General features: G+C 52.9%; 1 protein-coding gene across 5 annotated transcripts in view; it reads right to left on the bottom strand.

Annotated features, from left to right (window-relative positions):
* The window catches only part of Fbxl18 (F-box and leucine-rich repeat protein 18), a 31,047-nt gene that overhangs the window by 15,031 nt on the left and 4,881 nt on the right, over positions 1-11,135 (bottom strand). For all 5 annotated transcript variants that reach the window (XR_263050.2, XM_005397840.2, XM_005397841.2 and 2 more), the window contains 3 exons: positions 6,086-6,236; positions 4,184-4,417; positions 1,491-3,025 (listed from right to left, as the gene is read on the bottom strand). Coding sequence is in view for 4 of the 5 variants with exons in the window: in XM_005397840.2 (XP_005397897.1) it covers positions 1,491-3,025; positions 4,184-4,417; positions 6,086-6,115 (1,799 nt within the window). In the remaining variant the exon portion in view is untranslated. The remainder of the gene's footprint in view (positions 1-1,490; positions 3,026-4,183; positions 4,418-6,085; positions 6,237-11,135) is intronic.

The following is an 11,135-nucleotide window of genomic DNA, read 5'->3' on the forward strand; positions in this document are numbered from 1 at the left end:
TGCAAGTTCGAGACCAGCCTGGGCTACAAAGTGAGCTCAAGGCCAGCGTGAACTGCATAGTGAGACCCTGTCTCAAAAAAGATCCCCCAAAAATAAAAAAAAAAAATTTATCTGTCAAGATTTTCTGATGTTGACAAACTTTCACCCTGTCAATGCTGGGTTGCCATGGGAACCGTCTTCCTCCTAGCACAGTTCAGCGTGGATCTGTCCCACAGCGGGCTCTGCGAACGCCAGGGGCCCAGTGACAACGGCTGGCTTGTGGCTCCCAGTTCCTTCCACTCTCCTGGATGGTCCTGCCACCAACTCCAGGCCACTGCTCCCTGGAGTCTGCATCCGCCCAACCTTCTTTTATGTACGTGACACTAGGGCCTCTGCACAGAGCTATACACCCAGTCCTTTTTGAATTCTGAAACAAGGTCTCACTAAGTCAACATTTGCCCAGGCTTGGCTCAAACTTGCCATCTTCCTGCTTCCGCCTCCCAGAGTCCCGAGATTACAGATATGTGCCACCATGCCCAGCTTGTGTCCTCCTTCTGGGCCAACCCCTGTCCCACACACTGCACATGGATGACAGAAGACCTCCGCAGAAGTCCTTTAGCAGCTCACCTGCCTGCCCCTCCCACCTCCTTGTAATGCCCTGGCCAACCTGAACCAACTGGCCTTGGTCAATGTTCAAGTTCTAGGGTTGCTGCACATGCTGCAAACCACCCCAAACCCTCGGCTCTGCAGCCCCTGGCTAACTCCTACATATCCCCCACGAACGCCACAGTTGGCTCGGAACGCCCTGGGTCAAGCTGGGGATGGGGTCCATGCCCCAATAATCTTGGCACTCTTGGAGGCTGAAGCAGCAGGATGGCAAATCTGAGCCCAGGCTGGGCTCAAATAAAATTTTATTGGGCCAGGGATATAGCTCAGCGGCACAGCGCCTGCCTGGGAAGCATAAGGTCATGAGTTTGATTCCTGGTACCAAAAAAATTTTAAAAATTTCTTTGTTTTTTTGTTTTGTTTTGTCTTTTTGAGACAGAGTCTCACGCAGTTCAGGCTGGCCTCGAACTCACAGCGACCCTCCTGCCTCAGCCTCCTGAGCGCTGGGATTACAGGCATGTACCATTACACCTGGTAAAATTTTTTAAAAGATTAAAAAGGGCTGGGGGAAAAAAAAAAAAGGGCTGGGAATGTGGCTCAGTGTGAAAAGTTCAATCCTTAGTACCACACATACCCACACACACACAAAATTGAAACCCTCACGGGGCGCTTAGGAAGGTCAGACAGAGTGCACACAGCACCAAGCAGAACAATCACTCAGGGAACTACCAGGATCGATCGCAATGCTGAGCCCCGGGATCCCCATGCACCCCCCAGCCCCACTACACTGAGCTCCCCAGGCCTCCCTGAGCCCTGCTGTGCACACCCAGTCCCCTGCCCGAGACAGGCCTGTGCCGGCCTCCCTGGGCTCCACCCCACAGCCCCACTGGCCTCCAACACCTCACCTGAGGTCCTTTAGCCGCCTACAGTGCTTCAGCATGTCAGAGAGGGCAGGCATGTAGATCACGTTCCCCATCATGCCCAGGTTGGCCAAGGATAGGGACTGCAGCTGCTGGCACTGCAGGCCGATGCTCACCAGCCCTGAACCAGTCAGGATGCCGGGCAGCTGGGCCAGTGTCAGGTGCCGCAGGAAGGCCAGCTGGCCAATGGCGGCCACCTCAGAGTCCCCAACATTCTGTGCCCGGCTGCAGGGCGGGAGGGAGTTGCGGATAGCAGGCTCGTTGCGCGGCATGGCTGAGGAGAAGTTGGAGCCAATCAGCTCAAGGTGCTCCAGAAAGGGCAGGTTCTTTAGCAGGGACCAGAATGCAGAGGAGGGCTGGTGGCCCGCGAAGGGGCCGGGGCAGGTCTGCACACCAATGCGCACCTTCTTGCCAAAGCCGCGTGGCACTGCGTGCATGGCAGGCTGGGCTGGCGCTCGGTCAGCTCGAGGCGCAGAGTCGGCCACGGCACAGACAGGCAGGGACAGTGAGCGCAGGTGGCGGAGGCGAGCCAGGAGGTGGCACAGGTGCCTGCCCAGGCCCTCGGCGCTGTGGTGGTGCGCGGCCGAGAGGTTGAGGTGGCGCAGGTTGCAGCAGGAGGCCACCAGCGTCTCCAGGATGCTGCTGTCAATGTCATCCTCGGCCTTGCGGAGCAGGGAGTCCGGCGACAGGCAGTGCACGCAGCCACTGAGGTTCAGGCTGGCCAGGCTCCGCAGGTCCTTCCCGCCGTTGATGACGCGCTGGATCAGGTGGCCGCCGGACAGCGTGCAGCGGCTGAAGCTGAAGTAGAATGGGTTGTTGAATTTCATGTGCTGCAGCAGGGACGAGCCGTTCAGCCAGGACTTGGGCAGCTGCAGGGCATCCAGGGCCACGTTGCGGGCCATGGACTCCAGGAGGTTCTTGGTGGCCCCGCTCTCGGCGAAGCTGCCGGGGACAGAGATGAGGAAGGCGTGCAGGTTCTCGGGTGTACGGTCGCTGAGCACGGCCAGGTACAGCCGCACCACCTCCTGGTTGATGTAGCCAGGTGCCAGGCGCGCGTAGAAGATGCGTAGGTTCTGGTAGTGAGGCACATTGCTCTGGCCCACCATGAGCTGGCCCGAGAGCACGGCGCCCTCCCGCGTGCGGTCCAGGATCTCAAAGTACAGCAGCAGCTTCTGCAAGCTGGCGCAGCAGGGCACCACGCCGTAGGAGGGTGTGAACAGTGTCTGCTTGAGCTCCCGCACACGGCTCAGCGTGGCCCGGCATTCGCTGCTCAGCTGGCTGGCATCAAAGCCGGGGCTCACGTCGATGGCCAGCGAGCGCAGCTGCTGCAGGGCCGAGAGCACCTTGGAGAGGCGCAGGGAGGTCAGGTGGCAGCCGGACAGGTTCACCTTGACCAGCCCGCGGCAGCGGGCCACGTGCTCGATGGTGCTGCCCGACAGCCAGTAGCAGCCGGCCATGCTCAGCTGCTGGATCTCCCGGCCGATCACCTTCACCAGCTGCTTCACCTTGTCCTCGCTTGCCTGCAGGACAGGGATGGGCAGGAGAGGAAGGGAAAGGCTGAAGGCTTCCGGGTCCCACAGGGAAGTGAGGAGTCGGGAGAGCCCCGCCCGTGGGAATGCAAAAGGGTACAGCCACAGGAGAAAAAGTTTGCTAGACACTAAGTAGGATGAGTGAGCACTTGCGCTCCTAGGATTTACCCAGGAACTGAAGATGGGGACTGCAATAGACAGCCCCGGGCAGCACAGCACCGGTCACAAGAGCCAAAAGGGACAAACTACTCCAACGTCCTTTACCAGAGCAGTGTGCACACAAATGGCGGCTGGTCCACACTGCAGAATACTATGTGGTCACAGCAAAGAACAACATAAATCGAGCATACATGCCTATAATACCAGTACTCTGGGAAGCTGAGGCAGGACGGTCATAAGTTTTAGCCCAGCCTGGGCAACTTAGTGAGACCCTGTCTCAAAATTTTAAAAAATAAAAATAAGTAAAAAGCTGGGGTCTACACCAGGCGTGGTGGCTCATGCCTGTAATCCCAGCACTCAGGAGGCCGAGGCAGGAGGATCATTGTGAGTTTGAGACCAGACTGGGCTACAAAGTGAGCTCAAGGGCAGCCTAAAGTGCACAGTGAAACCCTGTCTCAAAAAGACAAAAAAAAGAAAAAGCTGGGGTCTGTAGCTCAGCAGGAAGACCCTGAGTTCAATCCCCAATACCACATAAAAAAGAATGGTACCTAGCACTGCACCATCAAACTGTAGGTTCAACTTCACAAAGAATTTGTCACCTGTCCTGGAACCCAGCAAGTCCTCTCCTAGGCGTCTACCTGGCCCTATGCCCAAGGCATGGGTCCCTCCTAACACCACATCCACACGCTCCCATGCCCTCCTACCTGCTGGCATGCACCTGCCCTTCCGCCCCACCTGTCACTCAGAGCACCCTGGGGACTGCTCGGTCAACAAGGGCTGCGCCAGGCGTGGTGGCGCACACCTGTAATCCCAGCACTCGGGAGGCTGAGGTAGGAGGATCCTTGTGAGTTCAAGAGCAGCTTGGGCTACCCAGTGAGCTCAAGGCCAGTCTGAACTGCCTTGCGAAACCCTGTCTCAAAAAGACAAAAAAAAAAACAAGGGCTGCTCCCCAGTGGCCTGGTCCCCAGCACCTGCCCTCGCCCACCGCACCTGATAGTCCTTCTGCAGCAGTACGCTGTGCACCAGGCTCTTGTCCAGGCTCAGGGCTGCGAGCTTCCGGCACACACGCCGCACGTTCACTACTAGGTCCGTGCTGGGCACGTGGCTCAGGATGTGCAGCAGGATCTCGTCGGAGAAGCCCAGCAGGTGGGCGCCGCCTGCCTCCTCAGCCTGGGCGGCCGGGGCCGAGGTGTATGGGGCCGTGGTGTCAGTACTGGTCATGTCCTGAAAAGGAGGGGAACGAGGGTTTCCACGGGATCCCCATCTGTGGGGAAGCAAGTGCTTTTACCAAATCTTTTTTTTTTTTTTTCTTAAGGGCCGTGCTGGGGATTGAACTCAGGACCTTCGCACTTTTCATTTTTATTTTGTGGAGGCCCCAGCTGTCTGCACCTCACAATGAGTGGGGAGACGGCTAAAGGAGCCGCAACACACTGAGTGTCAGAATGTGTGACATGGGAGCTCAGCAGCAGGCCCCGCAGGCACTGGGATGGAGAGGAACTGACACGGAAAATAAGACAACACCAACCTCACAGGCACAAATGGCACCACTCATGAATCATGCTTTTTACTATTGTTTCTGTTTTATTTTTTGTGGTACAGGGCTTGAACCCAAGGCCTCCACCATGAGCTCTATCTCCAGCCCTCTACCCTTTTTTAATGGAGTCTTTTGTTTGTTTGTTTTTGGGTTTTTTTGGTACCGGGAATCCAACTTAGGACCTTGTGCTTGCCAGGCAGGCATTTGTGCCGCTGAGCTATCTCCCCAGCCCCATTTGTTTGTTTTTTGAGACAGGGTCTCACTATGTAGTTCAGGCTGGCCTTGAACTCAAGGTAATCCTCCTGCTTCAGCCTCCCAGAGTACTGGGGTTACCGGCATCCACCACCACACCCAGCTCTGAATGGCATCTTTATTTCTGAAAAACCATTTTTTTGGAGGTACTGGAAACTGAACTCAGGACCTTGAGCTTGCCCAGCAGGTGCTGTGCTGCTGAGCTATCTTCTCAGTGATGTCTTTATTTTTTAAATTTTGAAATGGGGTCTTGCTAAGATCCCAGGCTGGCCCTGAACTCTAGGTTTAAGCAGTTCTCCTCTCAGGCATAGGTCATCATACCCAAAAGGATTAATACCATTTTTTTTAGGTACTGGGAATCAAACTCAGGACCTTACGCTTGCCAGGCAGGCGCTTATGCCACTGAGCTATATCCCTGGCCTAATACCATTTTAAAATCTTATAATTAGTAAGGTTTATAATTTTGTAGAAATAGTACAAATTTCCTCTGGTTTTCTGCCTTTCTGGTTAAAAACTCATCTTGGAGCTGGGCGTGGTGGCACAGGCCTGTAATCCCAGCACTCGGGAGGCTAAGGCAGGAGGATTGTTGCGAGTTCAAGGCCAGCCTGGGCTACAAAGTGAGCTCGAGGCCAGCCTGAACTGCCTAAGACATCTACACCTTTCCCTCTGCTCTGCTGGATGAAGCCGGCCACATACGGGGAAACCCTCCCTCCCTGGCCCAAATGTGCAAGGTCTGTGGTGCGTGTGTGAACACCACGAGATGGGCTGGACCTCAGGAAAGCTCAAACCAAGTCCAAGGAATTAGCAAGAGACAGCAAGGGGATACACGGCAGGAAACCCTCACCTTTCCGGCACTGACACGGAGTGCACCCTCTCCCTAATGCCCACCCCTGGGAGGGTGCCCACAATCGCCGTGTCTACAGAATGCTTGTCACCAGCCTGTCCCTTCTTCACTTGGCTTCCTGTTCCTGTCTGCATGGATGGAGGCCTGAGTTCGTGAAAGCTCTCTGCTGCCATGGCAACCATGAAGGGCACAGGCACAGGCCGGCGGCACACCCCTCCCGCTGCCCAGCCCCAGCCCCAGGGTACCCTGGAATGCTTCTCACCTGTTCCGGGGACAAAGCAGCGTCCTCCATCCTCCTACAGGGGAAGCCACGATGGACGCCAGTGACACTGCCAGGTCAGGAAGCGTGTCTGCCACCAAGGTCAGAAGTTCGGGGACTTGTCTGGACAGCACTGGCTCTTCCGCCTCCCCTCCTTCGGGGAGAAGCGTCCGTCAGACATCGCCCCTCCCGTCCCAACCCCATTCCACCTCCACAAGGTGGGGACAGGCGGCCCACAGACCCCAGCCCACAGCTGTGCCATGTAGGGCTCTGGGCCCCGTGTTTCCAATCACAGGTGACCTTCCCTTAGCACGGCGCTACCCGGAGTCACTCAGGGGCTTAAGAACCAGGCTCCCTGCTGGGGGGTAACTAGAGGTAGAGCGCTTGCCTTCTCACGTGTAAGGCCCAGGGTTTGAGCCCAGCGCTGCATCTATGCGTGCACGCACATGCACGCACATACTCCTAGACTAGGACCCTGAAGCAAGAACAATCTCCAGCAGAACCAGCGCTAATCTCTATCAGGCAAACAGGGCTCTAAGAGGCCATGGACCAAAAAGGGAGGGCCACAGGAGTCCCCTACTGACCCGCAATTTGTAGATTTCTCGGAGAAAGCCACCCCTCAGCTCACATGGGCAACCTACTCTCAAAAGCCCAGCGCCAAGCCGGGCATGGCGGCGCACGCCTACAATCCCAACACTCGAGAGCCTGAGGCAGGAGGAGTGTGGCAAGTCTGAGGCCAGCCTGGGCTACAAAGTGAGTTCAAGACCAGCCTCAATTGCATAGTGAGACCCTGTTGCCCAGCACGCACCAGCCCCAGCTTCACCCACAGCACCAGCACGCTGCTTAATTTCCACAGGTGCCATGATACTCAGTGTTGTGCCCGCCCGCCTTCTCTCCCTCCCTGTCTGTCTCTCTTTGTACTAGGGATTGAACATAGGGCCTTTGCACTGAGCTACATCCCTATTTCTTTTTTTTTTTTTTTCTTTTTTGGTTTTTCTCCAGTACCGGGAACCGAACCCATGACCTTGCACTTGCCAGGCAGGAGCTTTGCCGCTGAGCTAAATTCCCCAGACCCTTTTTTTTTTTTTTTTTTTTTTGAGACGAGGTCTCGCTAAATCACTAAATTGCCCAGATTAGACTCAAATTTGTGATCCGCCTCAGCCTCCCAGAGTGCTGAGATTACAGGCATGTACCACCACTCCTAATTTCTTTCCCCCAATGCTGGGACTCAAATCCAGGGCCCTGTCTGTGGTACGCAAGCACTATGCCACTCAGCCACATCCCTAGTCCCAAAATTCTTCTTAAAGCCATGCAGAAATCACGAGAACTTTACACACATGCGCACCAGAAAGCAACCCAGCACTCCTCGTAGCCGGGTCTCAGCACACTCCGCACGGTCATCCTGCCTACCCTCTGAGCCAAAAGGAAAGACAGGCAGCCTCTGGGCCCAAGCCAGCGCCTGGACTGGCAGGCACTGGGTGGGGTGGCCTCCTTGAGAAGAGGAGCCATCAGGCAGCTCAGCAGGTGGCCAGGTTTTGTTTGTTTTTGGTGTTTTGAGACAAGGTCTCACTGTGTAGTTCAGGCTGGTCCTGAACTCACTATGTAGCCCAGGCTGGCCTTGAACTTGCAGCAATCTTCCTGCTCAGCCTCCCGAGTGCTGGGATTACAAGTGTGCACCACCACAATGGGCTGTAGCTAGTCTTGAGAGGTGGCCTCAAGGCCTGCAGCAGCCGGGGATGTCCGTGAACTGGGGCTTCTGTGAGCACAAGCACCTCGCACCCAGGACAGGTGGCAGGAGAGGCCACACACCAGCCCGTGTACCCCTGCGCCCCAACCATCAGGGGGCAGCCCTATCTCCACCACACGCATGTCAACCTGGACAATGTGTTTTCAGCCATTGGGAAAACTGAGGCAGACCCATCCCCCTTGGAAAATTTAGGGAACAGCTCCAGGTAAGATGGCAAGCAAAGGCCAGGATATACCTCAGCAGCACAGTACCTGCCTGGCAAGAGCGAGGTCCTGAGTTCAATTCCCAGAACCAAAAAAAAAAAAAAAAAAAAAAAGATGGCAAGTGATGCTTCTACACGGCTGATCCCGCGGGTACAGAACTCCCTCCGACACCCCAGAAAAGCACCTTTTGGACGGGTCCTGCCAGCACAAATTCCGGGAGCCTCCTGAAATCCCCACCCAAGGGTGAGAAGTCAGCCTGGAATCAGGCCTGGTGAACCACCCAGCTGGAACTGAATAGGGAAAAGCTGCAAATGATTTAGTGTAGATAGTAGCCAGGTGTGGTGGTGCATACCTATAATCCCAGCACCCTAGGAAGCCTAGGCAGGAAGATCACAAAGCCAAGCCTAGTCTGGATAACTTAGTAATTCAGTGAGACTCAATATAAAAAGAGAAAGTACATTCCTATAATGTCAACACTTGGGAGGCTGAGGCAGGAAGAGCTCTGCTGTGAGCTCAAGTACAGCCTGAACTATACAGCAAGACTATTAGAAAAGCAAATGTAAGCCAGGTGTGGTGGTGCACGCCTGTAATCCCAGTACTTGGGAGGCTGAGGCAGGAGGACTGTGGCAAGTTTGAGACCAGGCTGGGCTACAAAGTGAGCTCAAGGCCAGCCTGAACTGCATAGCGTGATACTGTCTCAAAAAGACCAAAAAAAAAAAAAAAAAAAAAGTAAATAAATAAAACTAGGGGGCTGGGGGCTGGGGATTTAGCTCAGCAGTAAAGCGCCTGCCCAGCAAGCGTGACGTCGTGAGTTTGAGCCTCGGTACCAGAAAAAAAAAAAGGGCTGGGGATATAGCTCAGTGGCATAAACAAGGTTGTGAAAAAAAAAATAAAACTAGGGCTGTGGATGGAATGTAACACAAAAGAAAAAAATAAAGGAGAAAGTTTAGATATTCACTAAGCTCTTGGCTTTATGTACTTTTTATGTATTTCCCTGAAAATAAGATCTACTCGTGTAAAATAAAGAAATGTTCTCTGAATTTTGTTGCCTGCAATTTTTTGTCACTTATGTGTGGACCATCATTCTTTTTTGTTTTTTTTTTTTTGAGATAGGGTCTCACTGTGCAGCCCAGGCTGGCCTAGAACTTCTGGAGATTCTCCTTCCTCAGCCTCCCAAGTGCTAGAATTACAGGCATGCGCCACCACAACCAACTTGGACCATCAATCTTTTTTTTTTTTGAGACAGGGTTTCCGCTATGCAGTTCAGGCTGGCCTTGAACTTGCAGTGATCCTCCTGCCTCAGCCTCCTGGGTGCTGGGATTACAGGCATGCGCCACCACAACCAACTTGGACCATCAATCTTTTTTTTTTTTGAGACAGGGTTTCCGCTATGCAGTTCAGGCTGGCCTTGAACTTGCAGTGATCCTCCTGCCTCAGCCTCCCGAGTGCTAGGATTATGGGCTAAACCATCAATCTTAACTATCATCGTTTTTGTTGCCACTCCTATATTATGAGTCTTCAATTAACTTGATTTAATGGAAACTTTGTAGCGCCTAGCCTCCAACAGGTGGTGACTTGGCAGAAGAATTTATTCAATAAAATCAATGACAGCTGTGTCGCCAATGCACCAAGAGCAGGCTACGCAGACACGAAGTGCTCAGTTAAGGAGAGCTCTACTGCTGGACACGAGAGATTGGGGCAATGGTTCTACAAAATTGGACCCGCAAATTCAGACTGGAGTTCAGGGTGTCGAGAGTTAGGACGATGTTCCCAAAGATGAGAGGACTGTACCTGAAGAAAAGTAGATTTTGGTACATGAATATATAAATAAATGTAGATTTTTGTACATAAGTTGATGCAGATTATTGCACATGAAAAAAATGAGACATATCCTGAAAGTAAGCCCTACTGTGTCTTCTGGAATAAAAATTAATATAAGGACTAGTCTTATTTTGGGGGAAATACGGTATAGTATTTTACAATTTTCATTTTGGTACCAGACGCTTGCCAGGCAGGCACTGTGCTGCTGAGCTATATCCCTAGCCCAACAATTTTCAAAACTTAAGTAAAACTTAAAAAAAATTAGTTAAGTAAAATTAGTAAATGAGAGCTCAGTCCCTGCCCCAAAGACATCCCCTCCTCAAAAGAACCTTTAATTGCTTGCCACTCAGACATCCAAAGAAATTGTAAGACCTGCCTGGCATGGTGGCATGTGCCTGTAGTCCCAGCTACTGAGGAGGATGAGATAGGAGGACGACAAGGTCCACACCAGCTTAAACAACTTAGTGAAACGGTCTCAAGACAGTTTCTTTTTTTTTTTTTTCCTGGTACCGGGAATCAAACTCACGACCTTGTGCTTGCCAGGCAGGCGCTGTGCCACTGAGCTAAATCCCCAGACGCTCAAGATAGTCTCTTTAGAAGAGTCTAGGGGTGCAGCTCAGTGTTGCAGCACTTGCCTACCATGCAGGAGGCCCTGGGTGCCATACCCAGCATCATGAAACAAAGGGAGAAATGCTGGAAGGAAGGAGGGAGGGAGGAGAGAGGCAGAAACGATTCCAAATGTGGAGTGAAATGTCCGGGATGTCTCTGAATAATCTCTGCAAGGGGAGGGGACAGGTGAATAAGCTAGATCATGCTTTGACAACTGCTGCAACTCTGCAGTGGAGGATAGAAAGAGATCCCTTTTGCTGTTCTTTCACAAATGTGTGAAATTGCACGGAATAAGAAATGTCGGGCCGGGGATATAGCTCAGCGGTGCAAGCGCCTGCCTGGCAAGCACAAGGTCCTCCGTTTGATTTCTGGTACCAAAAAAAAAACCATGTCGTCAGGGGGTAGTGGTGCATGCCTGTAATCCCAGCACTTGGGAGGCTAGGGCAGGAGGGTCGTTGTGAGTTAGAGACCAGCCTGGGCTACAAAGTGAGCTCAAGGCCAGCCTGAACTGCACAGCAAGACCCTGTCTCAAAAAGATGAAAGAAAGGAAAGAAAGGAAAGAAAGAAAGGAAAGAAAGAAAGGAAAGAAAGAAAGGAAAGAAAGAAAGAAAGAAAGAAAGAAAGAAAGAAAGAAAGAAAGAAAGAAAGAAAGGAGGAAGGAAGGAAGGAAGGA

Source organism: Chinchilla lanigera, unplaced genomic scaffold, assembly GCF_000276665.1.
Source record: "Chinchilla lanigera isolate Chin_1 unplaced genomic scaffold, ChiLan1.0 scaffold00059, whole genome shotgun sequence".
Classification (NCBI taxonomy): Eukaryota; Metazoa; Chordata; class Mammalia; order Rodentia; family Chinchillidae; genus Chinchilla; species Chinchilla lanigera.